General features: G+C 38.0%; 2 protein-coding genes across 4 annotated transcripts in view; both read right to left on the bottom strand.

Annotated features, from left to right (window-relative positions):
* The window catches only part of ASPM (assembly factor for spindle microtubules), a 52,223-nt gene extending 42,260 nt beyond the window's left edge, over nucleotides 1–9,963 (bottom strand). For 2 of the 3 annotated variants that reach the window (XM_003999347.6, XM_023247980.2), the window contains exons 1-3: nucleotides 9,447–9,963; nucleotides 7,593–7,736; nucleotides 5,931–7,416 (exon numbers count right to left, since the gene is read on the bottom strand). In XM_003999347.6, coding sequence (XP_003999396.4) covers nucleotides 5,931–7,416; nucleotides 7,593–7,736; nucleotides 9,447–9,740 — 1,924 coding nt within the window. In that variant the 5' untranslated portion in view covers nucleotides 9,741–9,963. The remainder of the gene's footprint in view (nucleotides 1–5,930; nucleotides 7,417–7,592; nucleotides 7,737–9,446) is intronic. The other variant, XM_023247981.2, reaches the window with a different exon arrangement.
* A 2,434-nt stretch (nucleotides 9,964–12,397) lies between these two features.
* ZBTB41 (zinc finger and BTB domain containing 41) overlaps nucleotides 12,398–26,437 on the bottom strand; it is a 55,442-nt gene continuing 41,402 nt past the window's right edge. The window contains exon 11 of the mRNA XM_003999348.6: nucleotides 12,398–18,689. Coding sequence (XP_003999397.1) covers nucleotides 18,034–18,689 — 656 coding nt within the window. The 3' untranslated portion in view covers nucleotides 12,398–18,033. The remainder of the gene's footprint in view (nucleotides 18,690–26,437) is intronic.

Raw genomic sequence — 26,437 nt, forward strand, 5'->3', positions numbered from 1 at the left:
GCTAGTAAGTGGCGGAGCTGGGCACTGTAGTCCCAGAGCCTGCACTATTAGTCAGTTGGAAGTACCTGGTATGCCAATGAAAGACTCAAATCTAGGAGGTGACGCCACCATTTACATTTTAGAAAACAGTGGCCAACGGAATAAAAGGGATCAAGACTAGAGATAGAAAGCTAAGAGGAAGCTATTATAGTAGCGCAAGTTAGCTATTATGAGAATTTAAATTAAAACAGAAGCAGTAGAGACAAATTAGAAAGAGTTATTCTAATAGAACCTACAAGCCTTAACAACCACTGGCTAGGCAGGTGATAGAAGAATGAGAACTGCAGATGATGTCCAGGTTATCTAACCCAGGGGACTGAGGGAGACAGTAGGTGGTACCTACAAAGAAAAGTATAATAAGAGTCACAGTGGCAAAGTGATATCGTTTCTAGGTTGATATAGGTTATATCAGGATAGCAGTTCACTTCCTCAAAAGCAAGTTTCATCAGATTATACACCTGCTAAATATGAAGAGCTAATAAAAAACAGCAGAGGGCAAACTATGCCCCACAGGCAAAATCCAGCCACTTTTGTACAGTCGACAATCCAAGAATAGTTTTTACATTTGTAAAAAGTTGAGAAAAAAATCAAAATGACTGTATTTCACGACACTTGAAAATACATGAAATGCAAATTTCAGTGTACATAAATAAAATTTTATTGGAACACAGCTGCACTTATTCACTTACACATTGTCTATGACTCTGTCTCCTTCTACAATAGTGGAGGTCTGGTAGTTGCAATAGAGATCATTTGGCCTGCAAAACCTAAATTTTTATTATATGGATCTTTAGAGGAAAAGTTTGCTGAGTTTTGATTAAGAAGGATTGCAAATCTTCGCCAATTGTGAAAATAAGGAACACAGTCAATTGTGACATGATAGTTATTAGGTTCTGAGTTTCTTTGTGTTTGAACCTTTTAAACATTAAGAGGAAAAAAATCCTCATTCTGAAACATTGCAGAAGCTAGTCCCTCTGCCTGGAGTCATTTTATCCTGTGAGCAGCCTTTCCTGGAACCATCTCACAGCTCCTCGCCATTCACAAAAGCCAAGTAAAGTGCCTCCATTTCTGTGCTTTCATGATTCCCTGTGCATAGCTCAGTCAGAGGACTGAGACAACTTGAACACAGAAACTCTACCTTTTCTCCCTCATATCCATAAAGCCTAGAACAATGCATAGCACACAGCAGGCACCTTATAAATACTGAATAAATGCATTTAGGAAAACTGTCTTCTTTCTCTGCTCTCCTAGGTTCATCAGAATAGAAAGAAGAGTCAGTCATTCTTAGTGACTTACCATGCTCTCATATAGGCTCATAAATCAGATACTCAGCGTGTCTAATTCTTTCTAAACCCTGCAAAGAGGCTCAACTAGGTGGCCACCTTAAAGAAACTATAGGCTCAAATGTCAACACTTCAGTGGCTTATTTAGTAAGTCATTCATTCATCACTTATTATACACCTTGTAGAAAATAAAAAAGGTATATATGTACGTTCCTTATTCTCAAGGAATTTGTTACCTGGTCAGATAATATCTATAGGAAACAAGAAAACAACACAGGCAAAGAAACAGAGTTTACAGGTACATACAAGATGTCATATACGCTGAATTCAAATTCAGCTTAGGGAAGGTACCTAGCAGCAAATTCATCAGGGAGTAGAGTTAATAAAAGTTGATTATAGTACTTGAAATAAATGAAAGATTTGAATTACTGAGGAAAAAAACAGGTAAGAATGGAAGAAGACACGTGGTCAGAAACAAGACAAGGATGCCCACTCTTGCCACTTTTATTCAACATAGTATAATTGGGCAAGAAAAAGAAATAACAGTTATTCAATTTAGAAAGAGAGAGGTAAAACTGTCACTATTTGCAGATGAAATATTAAATACAGAAAACCCTAAAGACTCCAACATAAAACTGTTGGAATAAACGAACGCAGGAAAGATGCAGGATACAAAATCGATATATGAAAATCTGTTGCATTTCTATACACTAACAACAATCAGAAAGAGAAATTAAGAAACAATTCCATTTACTATTGCATCAAAAGAATAAAATGTCTAAGAATAAATTTAACCAAGGAGGTGAAATCCTGTACACTGAAAAGTGTAAGACACTGATGAAAGAAACTGAAGACAAAACTAAACAGAAAGACATTCCAGGCTCATGGATTTAAAGAATCAACATTGTTAGAATGTTCATATTATCCAAAGTAATCTACAGACTCAATGAAATTCCTACCAAAATTCCAAAGGCATTTTTCACCGGAATAGAACAATCTTAAAATTTCCATGGAACCACAAAAGCCCCGAAATAGCTAAAGCAAGCTTGAGAAAGAAGAACAAAGCTGAAGGCACAACACTCCAAGTTCAAAGTACTGCCCTTGTTGCTAATGGAAAATAAGACTATAGAGAAGCCAAAGGTGAAAACAACGTCTGTTAGTAGGCTCTGCAATGACACAGACTAAATCAGGTGCCACTGGAAATGGTGAGAAGTGATCAGATTCCGTATTTGGAAGAAAGAGAAGATACAATTTGTTGTTCGGAGTACCTGGGTGGCTCAGTTGGTTAAGCATCAGCCTCTTGGTTTCGGCTCAGGTCATGATCTCACAGTTCCGGAGTTCTAGCTCCACATCGGGCTCTGTGCTACCTGGGATTCTCTCTCTCTCTACCCCTCTGGCTGTCTCTCTCTCAAAACAAATAAACTTAAAATTTTTTTTTAACATTTATTCATATTTTTTGAGAGAGAGAGAGAGAGAGAGAGAGAGCGAGCAGAGGAGGGGCAGAGAGAGAGACACACAGAATCTGAACAGCTCCAGGTTTTGAGCTGTCAGCACAGGACCCAATGACAGGCTCGAACTCATGAACCATGAGATCATGACTTGAACCAAAGTAGGCTGCTTAACCGAATGAGCCATGCAGGAGCCCCGATAAATGAACTTAAAAAAAAGAAAAGAATTTGTTGATAGACTGAATTTGGAATCAGACAGACTGTCTGAATTTATAAAGAAAAGCTTGGAGAGAAAGACACTTAAGGACATTTACAAGGTTTGGGCCTGAGATGAGAGGTCACAGTAGCAAGTGTTGTGATGGAAGCAACATGCCAGGTATGTGTATCATGGAAGAGGGGACAGTAAAGGTTTGGCTTTGGACAAATTAAAGATGCTCACTAGACAGTGAAGCAAAAACGTTACATGTTGGATTAATGAGTCTACAGATTAGAAGTCCATCCTAAAGATACACAATTGGGAGGCTGCCATGTATGGACAGCACTGAAAGCTAGGAGATGGAATGAGATCATTAACAGAATGAGTAAAAGTATGAAAAAGGTTCACTGACTAAGCCTTCACTTACTCCAGGATTTAGAGGCCGGGATGATAAAGAGCACTGAACAAGGAAAACCAAGAAGCAGCCAGCGAAATAGGAAGAGAACCAGGAGAGAGAGGGGATGGCAGAATAAAGCGTTCCAAGAAGGCAGAGGCTCAAAGCATCCAAGAGTTTGCTAAGAGTTCAAGATGAAGATTGAGAAATATCTACTGGATTTAATAGTAGGGAGGTATCGAGGACCTTGATAAGAAAGGTTTCAGTGAAGTCGTCAAAAGCTCACTGAAGTGGGTTCAAAAAATAGGAGAGGAATTGGAAACAGCTAATACAAGCAACTTTCTAAGTGACTTTTTTGCATGAAAAAGCACCTTTTAATTCATGTTTACACAAAAAACGTGTCCATATCTCAGCGAACTATCACAAAGTGAATACTTAGGTACTTGCAAGGAGTTTTGCTCAAAGGAAAGCAGAAGAATGGAGCAGGGGCTGCAGGAGGGATAAGTGGTATCAATAAGAGGTGTTTTTGTTTTTGTTTTAAGAGATGGAAGTAATAACAGCATATTTGTATCGGAAATGACCCATTAGAGAGTAAAAAATTAAGATATGAGACAGAGAAGACAATTGCTAAAGCAACGTCCTTGGGTAGAAGGGCACAGAATCTGCTGTGTGCACAGGATCTGTGTCAGCACAGGGCCTGCTTGGGATTCTGTCCCTCTCTTTCTCTGCCCCTTCCCTCCACTCTCTCAAAAATAAACATTAAAAAATACTGTATTGATTATAATGATTTTGTGTAATTGTTATGAGTATTAAATGAGGTAATAGTACAGCACTTACAACTGGGTCTGACAGAACACATGCTCAGTAAATATTACCTCCTATTATCAACGATGAGAGAGGAGGAATGAGAGGTGTTAGAGGTTTCAGGAGAAAAGAACGGAGGGATAAGATAGTCTACAGTAAATCGATATAAGCCAATAAATCCAAAAAGATGTAGCCAAAAAGAGTTAAGGGCTTGCTTGAAATTAGTGGTCATTAAAGACCAACCAGCAAGGTTCAAGCACAGAGCAGAGAGGGTTGCATTGGGATGGAATTTCCTAGGCAAATACAACGAGGGAGAAGAGCGATGAATTAAATGATGATGATGAGTTATGGAATCCAAGCTGTGTAAGTAGGAAAGTAAGGACATGTCAGAGTGAGGACTGTGGAAACCATGATAGATTAAAGGATTGTGTGTGTATGAAGAGGAGAAAAAATGTTGGAGCTGGGTTTCAAGAGAAAATGCTAAAATCACAGAGATGGTGATTGGAGATTGGAGTTTGGAGACTTTTAGGAGAGTGTGGCCTAGGTACGTTGGAATCAAAAGGCCAGAATATTCAAAGGATACACTACAAGGATTTTGAAATCATAAAGGATAATGACGGTAGTTTTGGAGAAGCCAAATGTAAAAATCTTGAGAGTAATCTTTTACTGTAACAAGGAAGAACATGGGTGGAAGAGAATGAAAAATGAGCTTCAAGCTGTTTTGTTGCTGTTTGTTTTTTGTTTGTTTTTCAAGGAAGAAAGGAGAAACAATAGTAGATGTGAGAAGGAAGGTGGTCCACTATTCCATTAAGAGGCCCAAGGTCAGAGGAATACGAAAGAAAACAGACATAACTTGAGAAGGTGGCAATGAAAACAGTGTTTTCAGGGGAGAGCCAGGTTTCAGCAAGGCAAGAAACTGAGGGAATGTTTAGAAAAGATAATGCTAATGAAAGAGAGTAAGTCCAGAGGGCACAGACACTTGAAAGAGCTGGAGAGATATAGAAAACGGTTCAAATTAAGGAAGGGACGTTCAAAGAGAAATGAGATAATACAGATGTGTGATACTTCCTAGGAGCTCTAGGATTCTTTTAAATTATCTGTTAAATAAGTAGAGTGGTTTGTTTCCCTTCCTGGACCTTAACTACCATGAGGTAATTTGGGTTAAAAGGGCATGATGGAATTAGTCCTGTTTTTGAGGTAGTCTTGGTGGCCCAGTTGTACTGGGGAAGGAACAATGACATTTTTCCCAAAGGAATGTAGAGCTCTGGGGCTCTATCTATGTTGCTAATTAATGGCTGAGTAAAGGCTGAGGGAGAATAATGTCATGGGGTACACAGAGTATGTAAAGACAACTTCTGCATTTTCTCAGATGGTAATATGGGATCCAGGGACACCACTAGCTCTTCCAGTCAGGGCCTGGACTAAGGTGAGGCAAGTGAAGTACTTTCCCCTGGGTGTAAAACTTGAGGTGGATACCAAGTAACGGGGGTAATCAAGGTAAATATTTTAATGCAGTATTTTTTTTTTACATTAAAATTAAGGCAAAAACATCATAATGAACAAAATATCAAAGTTTAAGTAAGAACAAAATCAAAAGGATTTTAGAATTCAGCCCCACCCTTTTCCATCTTGTACGAAGCAAACTGGTAAACGAAAAGTACAACTTAATGCAAGCTTATCAACAGGACATTTACTAAACCAAAAGAAACAGAAAATATGCTCCTTATACGTATGCTTTCATTAAAGATTTTACAAACAAGACTCACCCGTTTTCTTCCTCAGGTTTGATTTCTCTCTGTAGCTAATATGTTTTGAGATGGGTGTTATCATCTTTTTTGTTTTTTTAACAGTTGCCATTTTAGATTCCACGGGAGAAAAATGGATTCTTTTGATTTCTCGTACTTCTGTATGTTCTGTAACCGTAACTCTCACATTTGCATCTTCCTTGTTTCCCTCACTCTTTCTTTTGCGAGCAACTAAAGCAGTCTTTGAGGAAGGAATTACTGCATTTTTATAACTCTTAGATTTACTGAACACTGGATCTATAACTGGAAGACAAGACTGAAAACCACTTTTCTCGTTTTGAGTATCTGTTGGTTTTTCAAATTCACCTGCAACACTGTTGAGACATCTTTTTGCCTTTGGTTTATTAGCCTCAGTTTGGTTTTCTCTGCTACAAATGGATTTGCTTTTAGTAACAGTGGCAGAAAGTATTGGGCGTCTTGTACGTTTATCATGGCTGTAACTAGAAATATTCTGAATTACAGGAAATTTAGGCTGATTTTTTGTAAAACTGTAGCAATCTGACTTCATTTCTAAAGTTCTGGATTCTTCAAAAATAGCTTCAGGAGATTGTGAACCCTGACATTCACGAAAACAAGGTAAAACTCCATTTGTTCTCTGATCTTGAGGAGACTGTGAGACCTGAGAATTTTTATTTGATAATGATGATAATTTACATGTTTGCTGAGATATACATATATATGCCATATTATCTTTTACAAATTGATTTGGGGACAGAATTGGGTTAATTGACTCTGGTTCTAGATCCTGGTTTAGTCCATAATTGTCATTTATGAAAGAATCTGGACTTAAAATTGTCCGGTAAGTTTTATGTACAGTTTTTGATTCCAAATGCACAGGACTTGAATTATCTTTCCTAAACGTATCTAATGAAAGACATGTAGCTACCTCTGGTTCATTATTAGCTGCATGGCTGTTATTTACAAAGGAATCTGGACTTAGAAAATTTCCTTGGCTTTGTGTAATGTTCAAAGTTGAACAACAGGTCGGGGTAAGAATAAGCTTACTATTCTCTTCAATTTGGCCACTCATATTATGTATGGAGCTAAAGGAAGTTTCACTTGTCACTTTCTCATTAAAATTAAAATCTTCCGAGCCATCGGCACCTTCTACTTTCAACAATTCCCCGTTTTCACATGCGTGAAGAGATGTGTATGTAGTAGATCGACGTACAGAAAGAGGCAAGGACGTCTCACCATGGCATTCTTTGAAAATGGGACTAATAGGTGATATTGGTATTTTATTTTCTTCAAGGCTTAAAGAATTGTTTTCTGTTAGGAAACAGCCTTCTTTCATAGCCAAATTTTCACAGGCTTGTAGTGGGCTCCGAACTCTGTCAGCTTTTTGGGAAACACAAAATGTTGTATTAACATTTTGAATATAGGAATTCCTCTTATCACTTGAAGAAGTTGACATTTTCTTCTTATTAATTGTATCCCAAAGACTCCTCTGCAAAAATAAGCAAAACATACAGATTAGGTTGACAGCTACTGAAAATTACCTTTAAATTAGCAATATCAGACATGTTACTTTTAGACTTATCAAAATATAAATATAAATATAAAATGATTCTTATATGTTACTATTTTCTTAAAGTAAATCACAGAATGATTAAAACTTATTACCTTTTTCTTTTTCTTTTCTTCTGCATTTCCTAGTAATATAGCTTGGTGTTTCAGAATATCATTTACAAGAAATGTCACAATCTCTCGTACTCGGCCTTCTTTTAATGGTGTCCAGTTAACAGAAATAATAATTTTTTCTTTAGGCTGTAATCAAAGAACACATTTTGAATGACTATAGAAGTAGTGATGTATAATAACCAAAACATATTATGTACAATTTAGACATAGTAGAGGATTAATAATTATTGGTCACCAAAACTCTACACCATAATAACATCTAACAGGTCAAATATATCTTCCTACCCTATCTCACTTCATGATAAGGAAAAAAGCCACTAATAATAACAAGATTCAACAAGAAAATAAAATTATAATAAAATCTTAATTGCATCTATAGCCCATAGCCCGGCAGGAATTTGTCGAATGCAAAACCCCGACAATGACAAAACAAATTGTGTCCGTTGTTTTTCAGAGGAGAAAAGACAAGTTTTGTTTTAGGGTAGAAATCATAAAATATCATAAACAGCTAGTTTTAAATTATAACAGTTTAAAAAAGTGAGGGGCGCCTGGGTTCAGTAGGTTAAGGGGCGGACTCTTCATTTGGGCTCAGGTAATGATCTCATGGTTCCTGAATTCAAGCCCTGCAACAGGCTCTGAGCTGACAGTGTGGAGCCTGCTTGGGATTCTCTCTCTCTGCCTCTCCTCTGCTCTCTTCCTCTCCTCTCTCAAAAATAAATCAATAAACATTAAGAAAATGAAATAAAAATGTAACTTAAAAAAAGTGAACTTTTACTCTGTTAAGACGGCATATTCTAACAATACAAAATTAAAAACCATAAAACAACTTTAGTCCACGTAACAAAAAGAAATAAAAAAGTATTACATAGACGGGGAAAAAAATCTATCTGTCCACAGAAAAGAGGGGAGACAAAGGTTCTTAAGTGTAAATGAACCACTGCTTACACACACATCTATGGACCTCAGATGAGAACCTCTTCCCACTACCTTATGAAGCAGTTGCTTAGACAACTGGTCAGACTCCGCATCAGCCACTCTGCATTGAAAGTGGGGCTTATTTTCACACTTTCAGAGGTTCTACTCAATGCAAAGGCCACAGCAATCAAAATAAGAACATAAATTTTCTAGTTGGTAAGAGGGATGGGAACATTACCATGGTCAACGCAATGCATTAAAGGTACCCAGGTTGTTCTTGAAACAAGTCATAAAATTAAATTGGATTCCCCATTAAAAGTACACTACAGCAAAGGGAAAAAAGGATTAAAATATTAAAGCATGCATAAAAAAAAAAAAGCACAAAAAAAGCACAAACCCTGAACAGTGCTTTCATTTTTTTGCTGTAGACACCTTCAGCCAAAACAAAGCCCACTATTGCACCTGCATAGTTACCCTGACTCTATTTGGAGTCAGTTTCCCTGATACATATGGACACTAAAATGCATGCGAAGATGACTGATAGGAAGCAAAACATTTTTAAAAGCTGCTCTTTCTGGCAATCTTAAAAACAGATGGATAGATAAGAGTATTAACTCTAGAACTCCAAGTCTTTGGCAACGCCTTAGGTCTACTAAAAAGCTATTTTAATAGAGGTCTATTAGAACGCTTCTAAGGATGCTCCGTGCACGCGCGGTGGTATGCGGTCACCGCCCAAGTTACCGCCCACCCAAGCCTTCCATACAGCTGGTGGAACAAGGACCAGCCCAGAGTCAGCGAAAAGGATCTACGGGTCTTTCATTTGTGGGTTTCTTTTCCAAGCCGCGCCCCTCCTAGGGAGGGTGCGTGAGAGCCCGCCGAGGGGGCGCGGGCCGGGGCACGCCCAGCCCACCACCTACCTACCTGTAGCTCAAACGATCGCGGCGAGATGCTGAAGCCCTGCTCGGCGGCTGGGAAGTGGGCGATCTTCACTTCAGCCACCTCCTCGTTAGGGTTGTCCAGGGCCAGGGGCAGCGTCCGCGAGGCTCCCAGCCGCACATCTCCGAAGCAGAGGAAAGGAGACCTGCAGAAGTGGCTGAGAGACAGGACCGGCGGGGAAGCTGCCGCCTCCTCGGCCGCGGAGTTCCGCGGCCTGGCCGACGGCCTCCGTTCCGTGGGGCTCACCTCCCAGCTTCGCCCCGCACGCCGGGTCGCCATGGCAGCTTCGAGACGCCGCCCGGAAATTCTGGCGCCTCGTCCACACGGCTGCTCCGGAGCGGGACCCAGACCGCGTCCCCTCGGAGGCGGCTGTGGAGGTCGTGAGAGCGAATCCGCCCCCCCGCTTTCGTTTCCAGTAGCCGACACGCCAGAAAAAAAAAAAAGAAACAAACGCCACAAATTCGCAAACTCCAAAGAGGAGCAAAAAAACAACTGTGGCCCCAGCCTCGGTTTAAACTTTTCGCCTCCACCAATGGGCGCGCCCGGAGACCGCCCACCTCCTCACAAGGCCAATCAATGAGCAGCAGCCCCTAGCCAATGAGACGGCAGCGCCTTATTTAAATAATCGTCTCGGCCGCAACACGTCTCTTAGGAGGGGCGAAAACCGTGGCGGAGCCTTGGGCACACCCTGAAACTATGGGTTAGAATTGAAATTCGCCTTTTTATTTGAAAACAGGTTGGGTTAAAGGGAAGAGAGTAACAGCATTTCCACGTTAAATGTAGCAATCATTGCGGGTGCCCAGAGGTCCACCTTTGTAAAACCGTTAGGTAGGCAAAAAAATTAGTTTAAATCATTCATCTAATATGCCCCACTCAGCACTATATTCATTAGCTCTTCTTTTGCGGTTTCCTGGGGACGAAAGGGAGAAAAATGAAGAAAATTAAATTTGTAATTGTATCAACGTGCTCATTTCAGTCACTGGCCATAACAGGTGCTCAGAAATTCTGTTACGTGCTGGTTCTTACCCCGGGATACTGGTAGCAAAACTAGATAAACAAAAGAGAACCGAGGTTCCCAATAATTTATAAGTAATGGTTTTGACAGGCAGTGCCCGCGACAAATAACTTCTTGGTTTTTATCTTAATTGTAGGTATCTCATAATAATGATTATGGCTTGCATATTACTGTTACTATATGCCAGGGATTGTTTAAGGTCCTTTACACGTTTATCTCAACTTTTACTTCAACCCTGTGAGATAGCTACTATTTGTATTTTACAGATGAGCAATAGACTATACAAGACAGCAAGCTTGCAAAGCTAGGATATGTACACAGGCAGTTGGTCCATATTCTTGCTCTTACCCGCTATACCATACTGCCTCTAAAGATAGTAAGAAATTAAAAAATAATATATGGATGTGTGTATGGGGATGTGTGTATGGGGACACAAAGCAAAGTCTCTGAGTAGAAAACAAAAGGAAAAAGGTGAGGTTTATACTAAATTATATTCACTGACACTCAACAGGACCTAAAGTTGAATCCTGTTAACAATTTTTAAAGAATATTGTTTGTTTGTTTGTTTGTTTGTGGAATCCTTTAGGACTGATGCACAATGAGAACACTACTAGTTTTTTTAAGCAAAAAAATGTTAATATGAATTGCATTTTCAATTGCACTTATTTCATATTGTGAATGTTATTCATCAAATTAACATTGAACATACAAGCCCTCTAAAGCTTAAGTCACTGAAAGGTTTGATTCACCTTTTTTTAACATGTTGATAGCACATTTTGTTTATATGTGTTCTTCCTTCACGGTTTTTCATAAATGCTGTTAACTCACAATTTTTTTTAAAAAAGCAGAATGAACTGTACTGGATATTTTTTATTTGCCTCTCCATTTCCACTCTCCACTATTTTCCAGGCTGCTCTTTGCTGTGGGATTCTGATCTGCATTCTATATGTGCTACATTAATAGTTTTTCTTACTCCATGGCTTCTGTTTTGCTTCAAAGAGGGAGGTCACTAAAGGTACTTACTTCCTCCACTCCTCTCCTGCCTTGGACTCACTACATCTCAACACTAAAAGCAACTCGTAGTTGAACAGGTGGCCTCTCAACATGGGTGTTCTCCCCTCATCCCTTTAGATCTGGGGGTGGGAGTATCACAGTTGTTAATAGTTCCAGAGTATTGCATTATTGCTTGTTACCCTACATTCATCTTTGCAAATACAGCTGACCCTAGAACAACATAGGTTTGAACTGCACTGGTTCACTTACAGGACTTGTTACAGTACTGTAAGTGTATTTTCCTCTTATGATTTTCTTTGTAACATTTTCTCTAGCTTACTATATTGTTAGGAATACAGCATATAATACATATAACATGCAAATGAAACATGAGACAGCTAAAATGTGTTCCTGAGGTTTTCACAATTTAAAATGTCCTATATTCTAATTTTGGAAATTAGAGGCAGCAGATTTATTTGTCCACCCACTGAGATAATTTCTTCACAAGAATTATACTGTCTACTTCTCAGACTGTTTAAAATTACATGAGAAAATGTTAATGTTTATGTTACTGGTAAGACTTCCAGTCAATAGGCTATTAGCAGTAAGCCTTTGGGGAGTCAAAAAGTTATACAGACTTTCAACTGCGCCAGGGGTCAGTTCCCCCAACACCCACATTGTTCAAGGGTCAACTGTCTTTTGCAGCCTCTGTCTCAATCTGCAACTTGGGAAAATTGCAAGTTTCCTTGTGACCGTTTCATATAGGAAGAAAAAGCCTGGTTATGGTTGGAACTGTACGGTAAGCCAGATGTTCTATTTGTTCTATTTGTCTATGGTCTTTGCATTCAATTTTTTAAGGAGACATGCAGAATATGTTCTGCATTCCCATGCTGTTAAAATATGTTCAATAAAACCTAGATATGCTGTATTAGGTAGGACCAAAGAACTTTATATTTATTTTAAATATCAAAATAACACAACAAACTAGTTCAATATACAATACACTTCCTAGTCTTCACAGAGAACTGAATTTTTCTATAGACATTTGTATTTATGAAACATGAGACAGCTAAAATATGTAACTCACAAGATACTTCACACACAGTTGACAAAATAATGAATTTTGATATTTTAGATTTTCCTTTGTAATTGCTTTTAAGTGTCCTTTAATGATTAAAAACAAAACTTATGATTTGAAACTGAAGACTAAGTTCAAAAGCATTTCCACTTTAATGTACATCATAAATCCCCTTAATCAGAATATTTACTACACAACATGGAGCAGCTAAATGCCCACCTCTGTACTCATTATTATTATTATTTTTGGCAGCCACACTCATCAATTGTAATACAGTTGTGTCTATAGGGATAAGAAAAGTCCAATTGTTGGAAGAAACAAAAAATTCTGTATTACACCACAGTACACTGTCCAACTTTAACGCAAGCAGGAATACCAAGCAAAGAGGCGAAATAACAATGAAAAGTGTACATGCTCTTCATTCAAGAAATGTTTTAGAATCTCCAACAATGCAAGCACTAAATTACTTTTGTACTTAAGAATTTAAAAAAGATATGTCTGTCTTTGTAGAACCTCTATTCTGATATAATTCTTAATTTCTTTTTATATAAATGGCTGCAGAGACTAAATTTAAACTCTCTTGGGATTTTTTAATAGTCATAGATTTAAGATCAATACATAGCAAGTTGAATGAAACATGAAGAGGAAACAAAACATAGTCACTCTCTCTACCAAGACCTTCTTTCTCTCATCTTCCACACAACCTAATCCTATTTCTTCTATCTTATTAATGCTACTTCCAAAGAGAAGAGCAGAAAGCATGCTAATATTCTAGATAAAAGTATCTTTAAGTTGAAATAACATTAGAGGAAACAAAGGGGTGATCCCCCCAAAAGAACACTACAGACTTTACGAAGAGAGGAATGTGAGAAAGAAAGGGAGGGCGGAAATCTAAGGAAGAAGTGCCTATAGTTCCTAGAAATTATTTAGAAAATTGTTCTCACATTATCCATTATTCACCCTAATCGCAAGTAACATTTACCATAATACTAAAGTTTTAGAAATGTTACCTGTTCCTTATTAAAGAATGTATTTTTAGTCTTTTTAAATTTGACACTGAATCTTAGAATTATACAAGTATGACTTTAAAAGTCCTAAGTTTTCCTGAGTTCATCAACTCAAATTGTATGTTGGCTGGGATGTTGCTGCTCCTAATGAGAAACTCATCTCAAACCATCACCTCTAGTTCAGTTTTAGGCAAACTGAAATGAGAAGCCATTCAATGTAGAGCTGTGTGGATATGGGGAACTGATTATTTTTAAAAAGGAAGGTGGGTGGGGGGGAGGAGAAGACAGAGAGGCAGACACACTACTCATTTTATTTTATTTGTCAGATTCCTCTAATAAGCATCTAGAGACAGGCCCTGGAGTGGCTTCACAGTAACTATAAAGGCCACAAAAGAGTTAAAAAAAAAACAAAAACAAAAACAAAAATAAATGTTCACACTATTACTTAGTGCCATTTTCCTAATCATAAAGTAATCTAAAAAAAGTATTGCCTGACCAGCAGGCAGCACAAACATAAAACCCATAACAACAACAACAACAACAACAAAATCAAAATCATTTATTAACCAGTACAATCTAGCCAGCAGAATCAATTTTAAGCAACTACAACACATTGAAAAGGCACAAAGTATTCAATTCAGAAAAGATTGGGTATAAAAAGGACACTGTCGAAGAGCTAAGCTTTAAATCTGACTTTTCATCAACGATATGTTAGAATGATCTGGTAGGAAGAGAACTCAAACTTATAAACATACCAGTTTAACTGTGTTTTTGTTTGCGATTAAAGACTGAAAAGCAATGAATGATATTTAATTACTTATTAGCCCTTAACAGTTTACAGTCACTCTGCAAAGATGTTTGACACTTTTAAAGTTGACAGAAATTAGTGTACCTATATCATGACCTACAATCACTTAAAAGGAAGTCACTTAATAAAGCACCAGTTTAAAACCCTATTTTTGCTACTCCTTTTCTCCCAGCAAAAATGACTAAATTACTTAAAAGTATGCAAAGATCATTACCTTTACAGTTTGTTGGTTAAATCTTGCTGGCATGAAGAACAAACCCTAACCTTAAATGGTATTTTAGGCTGCAAAAAATAGGTGGGGTTTCTTATAAAAATAACTTCAACTTGTCTTAAAAAAAAATTCTAAGGCAAAATTATTTTAATAGTGTAGTGTAAAAAATAAGCTTATTATTTAGCATTTAATAGTGTCCACTTAAAAGATAACATTCAATTAACTGAACTGAGGAAAACTGAGTATTCTTACTTGTAACTGGTTTGTCAGTATGACTATTCCCAGAGTATTTTCTTCTGTTTTTATTTTTATACATATAAACACAAACACTTAATCTTAGTATTCAAACTAATGATTTTTCTTTTTAAATCCATAATCCTAGGACTTCAACTGTGCTTCTTTGGACAAATATTTATTCAAACAACAAAGAATTTTAATTCTTTTAAACTATTTTAATACCTACTAAAAATCTTTGGTGCATTTAAGGAAAAAACTGATTAGGTTAACACATTTCTACACTTGATAAATTATTCAATTTACATATTAAGTGCTAACTGCTATCAGCTAAAAAATTAATTTAAAACAATAAATTATGCTCATAAAATAAAAAATTCTGAATGAGGCTAACCTTAGTTGCAAGATTCAAAAATTTAAGTACAGGTACAAAATTAATGGATTTTAGAGTTAATGGAACACTTGTCCAAATACTCCAAATTAAATATTACAAAAGTTTAACTGAAAAGAGTAGGCCTCATTTCATATTTTTTGTGCCAACTTCAACAACTTATATACATTCAGTTTGCCCAAATCCATGAGGTTTTCACAATTTAAAATGTTCTATATTCTAATTTTGGAAATTAGAGGCAGCAGATTTGTTTGTCCACCCACTGAGATAATTTCTTCACAAGAATTATACTATCTACTTCTCAGACTGTTTAAAATTACATGAGAAAATGTAGTGCCTGGCACACAGTAAGCATTTATTAATGCTAGCTTTCTTTCCCTATTAGTAGCTCTGCCATTTTTAATGCTGAGAGCTTAAGTGAGTCCTTTATCTTAACCTCGGATTCTTTATCTCTAAAATGGGAATACAGCATGTCTTTTCTCTTTCAGATTTGGTTATGAGGTTAAACGAGAGAACTGTGAAAGCATTTTATAAAAGAGTAAACCAGTATTCAAGTTTATCTACAATAATAACTAAATATAGTTCTATTTCACTTTATGTAAGAGATGTATTCCAGAAAAGTTTTGTTCTGTAAACCAACTCCTATGATCAAATTATGTACTTATAGAATTAGGAAATTATTATTAAAAGAATCCTAAATACCTTCAAAAAAGCAAAGTATTCTTTTCAATGTGAAAATGCAACACCCTATTTCTTTCTTGCTACCAAGCATATAATATACAATACACAGACACATATATACCATTGCCTTTTTAGAAGTCCAAACTTTTCTACAACGGTTTATATGTAAGGCAGGGTATACTTTTAGGTATTACTTCATTTCATTATAGTAAGTTTTTGAGTTGAAGGTCTTGTTTTCATGAGAGGAATCAAAAAACATAAAGACATATTTTTAAAAGTCAATTTGAAAGACTAACAGACTAATAGTACCTCATACAGTCAAGTTTTATCACATAAGTACCCCAGATATAACATTTTCACACAAAAGTAAAAGTGTTTTGAAAAGAATACATTAATTATATCTACTGGTCCTAGACTAATTACAACCAAACCTTGATAACTGAGGCAAAACTCGGGTTGGTTTTGTTACTTATGTGAGCTACTTTGGTTAACTGCCTCAATCTCAACATTTTTTTCTTTTATTTCCACTAATATGATGTGAATGTTCCTGTAAAGTACCTTCATTTCTTAAGTGCTTCAGCAAACAAGTTTCCCCATTAGTAAGTGGTTAAATTTTATTCATTAAAACTTCATTATTTTATTTGTGATTTTTTTCACAAGGGCTGGGCCAGACTTTACAGTTTACACAAAAAAAGTGCTTAAAGCAATTAGGAGTGTAAACAAAACTGTAATAGAAAAATCTTAAAATTGCTATTTTCCAGTAGTTTACATACAAATGACATGCTAATAATAAATCAACCCTGCCTATTCTAATCCTTCAAGCAGCTCCTAGGAAATATCATCCTAGTTTAAGTTTAAATGGACTTGAAAATATGGAAAGTGCACATCTTGAAAGGTATTTTGTAATTTTGACTGACTTTTTCCTCAATTTTTATCAGTGAGGTTTTTGCTCTAACTGCTATTTCCTCTCACCAAGTCCTCAACTTTTGTCTCCTACAAAAATAAAAATCAAGGATAATTACAGGCCTTAGGCTTATTGAAAAGCAAAATAAAGATCTAGATTACATGTAAATCTGTATACAAGTAGTGGTTCCCTTTAATTAAAGTAAACATGGAGTTTAGTTGGACATAAATTTTATAATTTGGCACCTTTCCTAACAGTTACATACGTAATATGTAGGTTCTGTTTCCCAGAATTTCACTTAGCCAAAGTAAATGAGACCAGAAGTAGCTTATAAATTAAATTTCACTGATTAGTTATAATTGCCCCTCCTTTAGTGAAATGAAGATATATGCTATTATGTGCTGTTATTGTTTCTAAATAAATGACAAAATATAAAAGGTGAACTCACCTTGAAAGTTATCTAGTTAAAACGGTCATAATTTGCTTTCAATACCTTTTCAACTTTGTATAATTTAACACCTGCACATATGTTTGCATTTTGTATTCATGGTAACTAAAGCACTGGCAAAAACCAATCCTTTGAATTTCAATTCTGCGTTTCATTTAATAAGCTAATCTTACATTAAGTTAGCTTTCTGGCTTTGAGTTTATCAAAAGACCAAAGGATTAATAATAACTTGAAATTATGGCCAGATAAAAAACAACACAAAAACATCCAAGATTTCCCTACAAATTTAGATCTAACTTCAAATTTTAAAAATGCAGAAGAAATGATAATGAATCTTAAGTTAGGATAAGAAGAGTTGCAATTATCAGTGTATTCTTATAGTCTTTCTGAAAGGCTACATGGTCCTTAAGCTTCTCTGGAAGATGTGGAAGGGAGAAAAGAGGATTGAAACTAAAGAAGAATAAAAACGTCCACTGATGATTAAAAACAAAAACAAAAACAAAACCATAAAGTCAACAGCTAGTAATATTGAAAAGTTTGAGGAACCATTAAAAATTAAGCACTAAGTTATCTTTAAAAATCACAAAAATGTTCATTTCAAATATTATACCTCAAAATGTGTCCAAATATTCGTATGTTCAGTAAACAGAAATACATATTTTTCTTGATTTGAAATGGTTCTGAGGACTTGAGAAACTAGAGAAAATGAAAAAAATAGCAGCCTTACTAATTTAAAAGCCATCAGTCTAGGCTACCATTAGCACATAACAATCAAGAAAGTCTGTGGAATGTTTAGATTTACTCATGAATGATGCTCATTATTAGAAATACTTTGTACAGCAGTAGCATTATCAAGGCCTAGTAGTGTTCCAAGATAAGACTGTTCTCTAGGGTCTAGCATTTGTTCAGGTCGTACTGGATGAACTATATTTGCAGGTTGAGGAGTAAGAGTATATTTTTCCAGAAAAGCTAAATCAGCTGCTCGGGGATAATCAGTTGATTGTGGCTGTGGTGACAAGATCTCATGAGAAGATGGTGGAAGCGTGGTTGTATGACGCACCAGATCACTCTGAGTGTCAGGCATCTGAACTGGAACCAATGTTACTGGAACACACACTTCAGCAGACACATTCTGTAACATAGTCTTGGCTTCTGACTGATAAACTTTGGGCTGGTCCATATATTGTTTTGTTTCTGTTTGAAAGATTTTATCATCAGATGAGTACTCTACTGGCAAGGATACAAGTTTTTCCTCAGAAGTACTTAGAGGATCGTCTGGAGATTTTATGCCATGAACATGGTCAATGTGGTATTTCAGCTTGTCTTTCCGCTTAAATGTTGCATTACAGTGCTGACAGTTGAAAGGTCGGGCATCAGAATGGATAACCAGGTGTTTTGTTAAAGTTTTCTTAATTCTAAAAGATTGATTGCAAATTTGACACTTGTATGGTTTTTCACCTGTATGAACAAAAATGAAATTAAGGTAAAATGCATTCAGTTGGGAAGACAATGATTTAAAGTAGCAAATTTTCCACATGAATACTTACAAGAACTTAACAAAAGCAGTGATATTATATGCTATCACAAAATGGAGACAGTACAGTAAGCCAGTAAAGACAATGGGCTCAAACATTAAAAAGATCCAGGTTTGAATTCTAGCTGTACCACTTACCAGCCAAACCTTGAGCAAGATACCCAACTTCTAAGCATAGTTTCTTCACCAGTAATATGCAACAACAATAGTGCCTACCTCAGAGATGGTGAATGGATTGAACAAGAAAACAAACAGTGCTGAGAACTGTAGCTGGCATAAGATAAGTACATGATGGACTCACAGACTATTATTATTCCCACTATAGCCCCTAAAAAAGGTATAAAACAGAAACATCCGATTTCCTCCCACCCAAGAAGGATTAAAATTAAAACAGCAACTCTGATTAACTGAGTTCTTAGAATCAAACTAAGAAGTAGTGATCCTTAATGTCTGGCCTGAGGTCAACGTAAGGAGAGTTGATCAGGATAAAGAACAAGGAAACCGAACTAGTTTTCAGTCCCTCCTGAGTCAGGTTTCTACGCTGTAGTTTTGTTGTTTTCCTTTTTGTTTTTAACATGAAACATTATAAATTCCTAGGTTAGCCAGTGTGGTAGGCAGAATAATGACCTCCCAAAGAGGAAATCTAGGAAGCTGTAAATATGTTACTTTCCGTAGCAACAGGGACTTTGCAGATTAAAGATCTAGAAATGGGGAGATTAGCTGGATTATCCAGCATGGCCCAATTTAAACACAGGAGTCTTCAAAAGCAGAAGATAACGGAAGAAGAATGCATCAGAGAGATGCAACAAGAGGAGAACTCAACCCCTTCACTGTTGGCTTTGAAAATGGGAAAAGGGGCCAGGACCCAAGAAATGTGGTGGCCTCTAGAAGCTGGGAAGGCTCTCAGCTTACCACAAGTAATAAAACTAGAACCTGGGTCCTGGTCCTACAGCTCAAAGACAGTTTTATCATAACCCAACTGAGCAGGAAAGAGATTCTTCTCTAGAACCTCCAGAAAGAAACGCAGCCCTACCAACATCTAGATTTTAGCCCATGTCAGATTTCTCACGAACAGAGATCTAAGATCATACACAATTGTATTACTTAAGCCACTAAGGTTATGGTAATTTACTACAGCAGCAAGAGAAAACAAACCCAGACATACAATTGCACAACAAACACAAGGCATATATTTTAAAACTAAATGGAAAGATTTTATATTAATTGTTACATGGGTTTGTTGATATCACTGTTTTATCTTTCCATTTAAAAGAAAGCCAGGAGGGAAGCGGCAAGATGGCGGCTTAGGAGGACGCTGGGCTCACCGCGCGTCCTGCTGATCACTTAGATTCCACCTACACCTGCCTAAATAACCCAGAAAACCGCCAGAGGATTAGCAGAACGGAGTCTCCGGAGCCAAGCACAGACAAGAGGCCCACGGAAGAGGGTAGGAAGGGCGGCGAGGCGGTGCGCGCTCCACGGACTGGCGGGAGGGAGCCGGGGCGGAGGGGTGGCCCCCGGCCAAGCAGAGCCCCCGAGTCTGGCTGGCAAAAGCGGAGGGGCCGGGCGGACTGTGTTCCGACAGCAAGCGCGACTTAGCGTCTGGGAGGTCATAAGTTAACAGCTCTGCTCGGAAAGCGGGAAGGCTGGAGGACAAAGGGAGGGAGAGCTGCTGAGCCCCCTGACGACAGAGCTCAGCTTGGTGGGGAACAAAGGCTCTCGCCAGCGCCATCTCCCCCGCCCATCCCCCAGCCAAAATCCCAAAGGGAACCAGTTCCTGCCAGGGAACTTGCTCGCTCCGCTCAAACACCCAACTCTGCCCTTCTGCGGAGCCAAACCTCCGGCAGCGGATCTGACTCCCTCCCGCTGCCACAGGGCCCCTCCTGAAGAGGATCACCTAAGGAGAAGCGAGGTAAGCCTGCCCCTCCTGCCCCCGTGCACCTTGCCTACCCACCCCAGCTAATACGCCAGATCCCCAGCATCACAAGCCTGGCAGTGTGCAAGTAGCCCAGATGGGCCACACCACCCCACAGTGAATCCCGCCCCTAGGAGAGGGGAAGAGAAGGCACACACCAGTCTGACTGTGGCCCCAGCGGTGGGCTGGGGGCAGACATCAGGTCGGACCGCGGCCCTGCCCACCAACTCCAGTTATACACCACAGCACAGGGGAAGTGCCCTGCAGGTCCTCACCACGCCAGGGACTATCCAAAATGACCAAGCAGAAGAATTCCCCTCAGAAGAATCTCCAGGAAATAACAACAGCTAATGAGCTGATCAAAAAGGATTTAAATAATATAACAGAAAGTGAATTTAGAATAATAGTCATAAAATTAATCGCTGGGCTTGAAAACAGTATACAGGACAGCAGAGAATCTCTTGCTACAGAGATCAAGGGACTAAGGAACAGTCACGAGGAGCTGAAAAACGCTTTAAATGAAATGCATAACAAAATGGAAACCACCACGGCTCGGATTGAAGAGGCAGAGGAGAGAATAGGTGAACTAGAGGATAAAGTTATGGAAAAAGAGGAAGCTGAGAAAAAGAGAGATAAAAAAATCCAGGAGTATGAGGGGAAAATTAGAGAACTAAGTGATACACTAAAAAGAAATAATATACGCATAATTGGTATCCCAGAGGAGGAAGAGAGAGGGAAAGGTGCTGAAGGGGTACTTGAAGAAATAATAGCTGAGAACTTCCCTGAACTGGGGAAGGAAAAAGGCATTGAAATCCAAGAGGCACAGAGAACTCCCTTCAGACGTAACTTGAATCGATCTTCTGCACGACATATCATAGTGAAACTGGCAAAATACAAGATAAAGAGAAAATTCTGAAAGCAGCAAGGGGTAAACGTGCCCTCACATATAAAGGGAGACCTATAAGACTCGTGACTGATCTCTCTTTTGAAACTTGGCAGGCCCGAAAGAATTGGCACGAGATTTTCAGGGTGCTAGACAGAAAAAATATGCAGCCGAGAATCCTTTACCCAGCAAGTCTGTCATTTAGAATAGAAGGAGAGATAAAGGTTTTCCCAAACAAACAAAAACTGAAGGAATTTGTCACCACTAAACCAGCCCTACAAGAGATCCTAAGGGGGACCCTGTGAGACAAAGTCCCAGAGACATCACTACAAGCATAAAACATACAGACATCACAATGACTCTCAACCCGTATCTTTCTATAATAACACTGAATGTAAATGGATTAAATGCACCAACCAAAAGACATAGGGTATCAGAATGGATAAAAAAGCAAGACCCATCTATCTGCTGTCTACAAGAGACTCATTTTAGACCTGAGGACACCTTTAGATTGAGAGTGAGGGGATGGAGAACTATTTATCATGCGACTGGAAGCCAAAAGAAAGCTGGAGTAGCCATACTTATATCAGAAAAACTAGACTTTAAATTAAAGGCTGTAACAAGAGATGAAGAAGGACATTATATAATAGTTACAGGGTCTATCCATCAGGAAGAGCTAACAATTATAAATGTCTATGCGCCGAATACCGGAGCCCCCAAATATATAAAACAATTACTCATAAACGTAAGCAACCTTATTGATAAGAATGTGGTAATTGCAGGGGACTTTAACACCCCACTTACAGAAATGGACAGATCATCTAGACACACGGTCAATAAAGAAACAAGGGCCCTGAATGAGACATTGGATCAGATGGACTTGACAGATATATTTAGAACGCTGCATCCCAAAGCAACAGAATATACTTTCTTCTCGAGTGCACATGGAACATTCTCCAAGATAGATCATATACTGGGTCACAAAACAGCCCTTCATAAGTTTACAAGAATTGAAATTATACCATGCATACTTTCAGACCACAATGCTATGAAGCTTGAAATCAACCACAGGAAAAAGTCTGGAAAACCTCCGAAGGCATGGAGGTTAAAGAACACCCTCCTAACGAATGAGTGGGTCAACCAGGCAATTAGAGAAGAAATTAAAAAATATATGGAAACAAACGAAAATGAAAATACAACAATCCAAATGCTTTGGGACGCAGCGAAGGCAGTCCTGAGAGGAAAATACATTGCAATCCAGGCCTATCTCAAGAAACAAGAAAAATCCCAAATACAAAATCTAACAGCACACCTAAAGGAACTAGAAGCAGAACAGCAAAGGCAGCCTAAACCCAGCAGAAGAAGAGAAATAATAAAGATCAGAGCAGAAATAAACAATATAGAATCTAAAAAAACTGTAGAGCAGATCAACGAAACCAAGAGTTGGTTTTTTGAAAAAATAAACAAAATTGACAAACCTCTAGCCAGGCTTCTCAAAAAGAAAAGGGAGATGACCCAAATAGATAAAATCATGAATGAAAATGGAATTATTACAACCAATCCCTCAGAGATACAAACAATTATCAGGGAATACTATGAAAAATTATAGGCCAACGAATTGGACAACCTGGAAGAAATGGACAAATTCCTGAACACCCACACTCTTCCAAAACTCAATCAGGAGGAAATAGAAAGCTTGAACAGACCCATAACCAGCGAAGAAATTGAATCGGTTATCAAAAATCTCCCAACAAATAAGAGTCCGGACCAGATGGCTTCCCAGGGGAGTTCTACCAGACGTTTAAGGCAGAGATAATACCTATCCTTCTCAAGCTATTCCAAGAAATAGAAAGGGAAGGAAAACTTCCAGACTCATTCTATGAAGCCAGTATTACTTTGATTCCTAAACCAGACAGAGACCCAGTAAAAAAAGAGAACTACAGGCCAATATCCCTGATGAATATGGATGCAAAAATTCTCAATAAGATACTAGCAAATCGAATTCAACGGCATATAAAAAGAATTATTCACCATGATCAAGTGGGATTCATTCCTGGGATGCAGGGCTGGTTCAACATTCGCAAATCAATCAATGTGATACATCACATTAACAAAAAAAAAGAGAAGAACCATATGATCCTGTCAATCGATGCAGAAAAGGCCTTTGACAAAATCCAGCACCCTTTCTTAATAAAAACCCTTGAGAAAGTCGGGATAGAAGGAACATACTTAAAGATCATAAAAGCCATTTATGAAAAGCCCACAGCTAACATCATCCTCAACGGGGAAAAACTGAGAGCTTTTTCCCTGAGATCAGGAACACGACAAGGATGCCCACTCTCACCGCTGCTGTTTAACATAGTGCTGGAAGTTCTAGCATCAGCAATCAGACAACAAAAGGAAATCAAAGGCATCAAAATTGGCAAAGACGAAGTCAAGCTTTCGCTTTTTGCAGATGACATGATATTATACATGGAAATCCGATAGACTCCACCAAAAGTCTACTAGAATTGATACATGAATTCAGCAAAGTTGCAGGATACAAAATCAATGTACAGAAATCAGTTGCATTCTTATACACTAACAAGGAAGCAACAGAAAGACAAATAAAGAAACTGATCCCATTCACAATTGCACCAAGAAGCATAAAATACCTAGGAATAAATCTAACCAAAGATGTAAAGGATCTGTATGCTGAAAACTATAGAAAGCTTATGAAGGAAATTGAAGAAGATTTAAAGAAATGGAAAGACATTCCCTGCTCATGGATTGGAAGAATAAATATTGTCAAAATGTCAATACTACCCAAAGCTATCTACACATTCAATGCAATCCCAATCAAAATTGCACCAGCATTCTTCTCGAAACTAGAACAAGCAATCCTAAAATTCATATGGAACCACAAAAGGCCCCGAATAGCCAAAGGAATTTTGAAGAAGAAGACCAAAGCAGGAGGCATCACAATCCCAGACTTTAGCCTCTACTACAAAGCTGTCATCATCAAGACAGCATGGTATTGGCACCAAAACAGACACATAGACCAATGGAATAGAATAGAAACCCCAGAACTAGACCCACAAACGTATGGCCAACTCATCTTTGACAAAGCAGGAAAGAACATCCAATGGAAAAAAGACAGCCTCTTTAACAAATGGTGCTGGGAGAACTGGACAGCAACATGCAGAAGGTTGAAACTAGACCACTTTCTCACACCATTCACAAAAATAAACTCAAAATGGATAAAGGACCTAAATGTGAGACAGGAAACCATCAAAACCTTAGAGGAGAAAGCAGGAAAAGACCTCTCTGACCTCAGCCATAGCAATCTCTTACTCGACACATCCCCAAAGGCAAGGGAATTAAAAGCAAAAGTGAATTACTGGGACCTTATGAAGATAAAAAGCTTCTGCACAGCAAAGGAAACAACCAACAAAACTAAAAGGCAACCAACGGAATGGGAAAAGATATTCGCAAATGACATATCGGACAAAGGGCTAGTATCCAAAATCTATAAAGAGCTCACCAAACTCCACACCCGAAAAACAAATAACCCAGTGAAGAAATGGGCAGAAAACATGAATAGACACTTCTCTAAAGAAGACATCCGGATGGCCAACAGGCACATGAAAAGATGTTCAGCGTCGCTCCTTATCAGGGAAATACAAATCAAAACCACACTCAGGTATCACCTCACGCCAGTCAGAGTGGCCAAAATGAACAAATCAGGAGACTATAGATGCTGGAGAGATGTGGAGAAACGGGAACCCTCTTGCACTGTTGGTGGGAATGCAAATTGGTGCAGCCGCTCTGGAAAGCAGTGTGGAGGTTCCTCAGAAAATTAAAAATAGACCTACCCTATGACCCAGCAATAGCACTGCTAGGAATTTATCCAAGGGATACAGGAGTACTGATGCATAGGGCCACTTGTACCCCAATGTTCATAGCAGCACTCTCAACAATAGCCAAATTATGGAAAGAGCCTAAATGTCCATCAACTGATGAATGGATAAAGAAATTGTGGTTTATATACACAATGGAATATTACATGGCAATGAGAAAAAATGAAATATGGCCTTTTGTAGCAACGTGGATGGAACTGGAGAGTGTGATGCTAAGTGAAATAAGCCATACAGAGAAAGACAGATACCATATGGTTTCACTCTTATGTGGACCCTGAGAAATTAACAGGAACCCATGGGAGAGGGGAAGGAAAAAAAAAAAAAAAAACAGGTTAGAGTGGGAGAGAGCCAAAGCATAAGAGACTGTTAAAAACTGAGAACAAACTGAGGGTTGATGGGGGGTGGGAGGGAGGAGAGGGTGGGTGATGGGTATTGAGGAGGGCACCTTTTGGGATGAGCACTGGGTGTTGTATGGAAACTAATTTGTCAATAAATTTCATATAAAAAGAAAAAAAAATTTAAAAAAAAAAAAAAAAAAAAAAAAAAGCCAGTTCTCCTAGAAAATTAAGAGAATTGCACCTTCAAGTTGAGCCACTAATACCAAACAATTAATTATTCATTAAATATTATTAATTGTTATTTTGTGGCCCACAGGAACTTTCAAATCCCAGTACAGAAAATGTATACAGGCTGTGATGCTGGTTCCTGGACTATTACATTTCTACTTGTTTTTGAACTAGTATCATGACTGATGTCACTAAAGAGGAAGTAAAACATGAAGTAAAACATTTATAAAGGGTTAAAATTCTTGAAAAGATAGTATTTGCAACTGTGTGTAGGACACACTGTATCCAACATTTGATTTCACCTGAAATGCCTACAATCAGGGACAATATGAAAAAGGTTATAAAAGAATGTTCTGAAAAAAAAATTACACTTCTAAAATGCAAGAACTTTCTATAATTCCTGGCATTA

Source organism: Felis catus, chromosome F1 (genome assembly GCF_018350175.1).
Source record: "Felis catus isolate Fca126 chromosome F1, F.catus_Fca126_mat1.0, whole genome shotgun sequence".
NCBI classification, from domain to species: Eukaryota; Metazoa; Chordata; class Mammalia; order Carnivora; family Felidae; genus Felis; species Felis catus.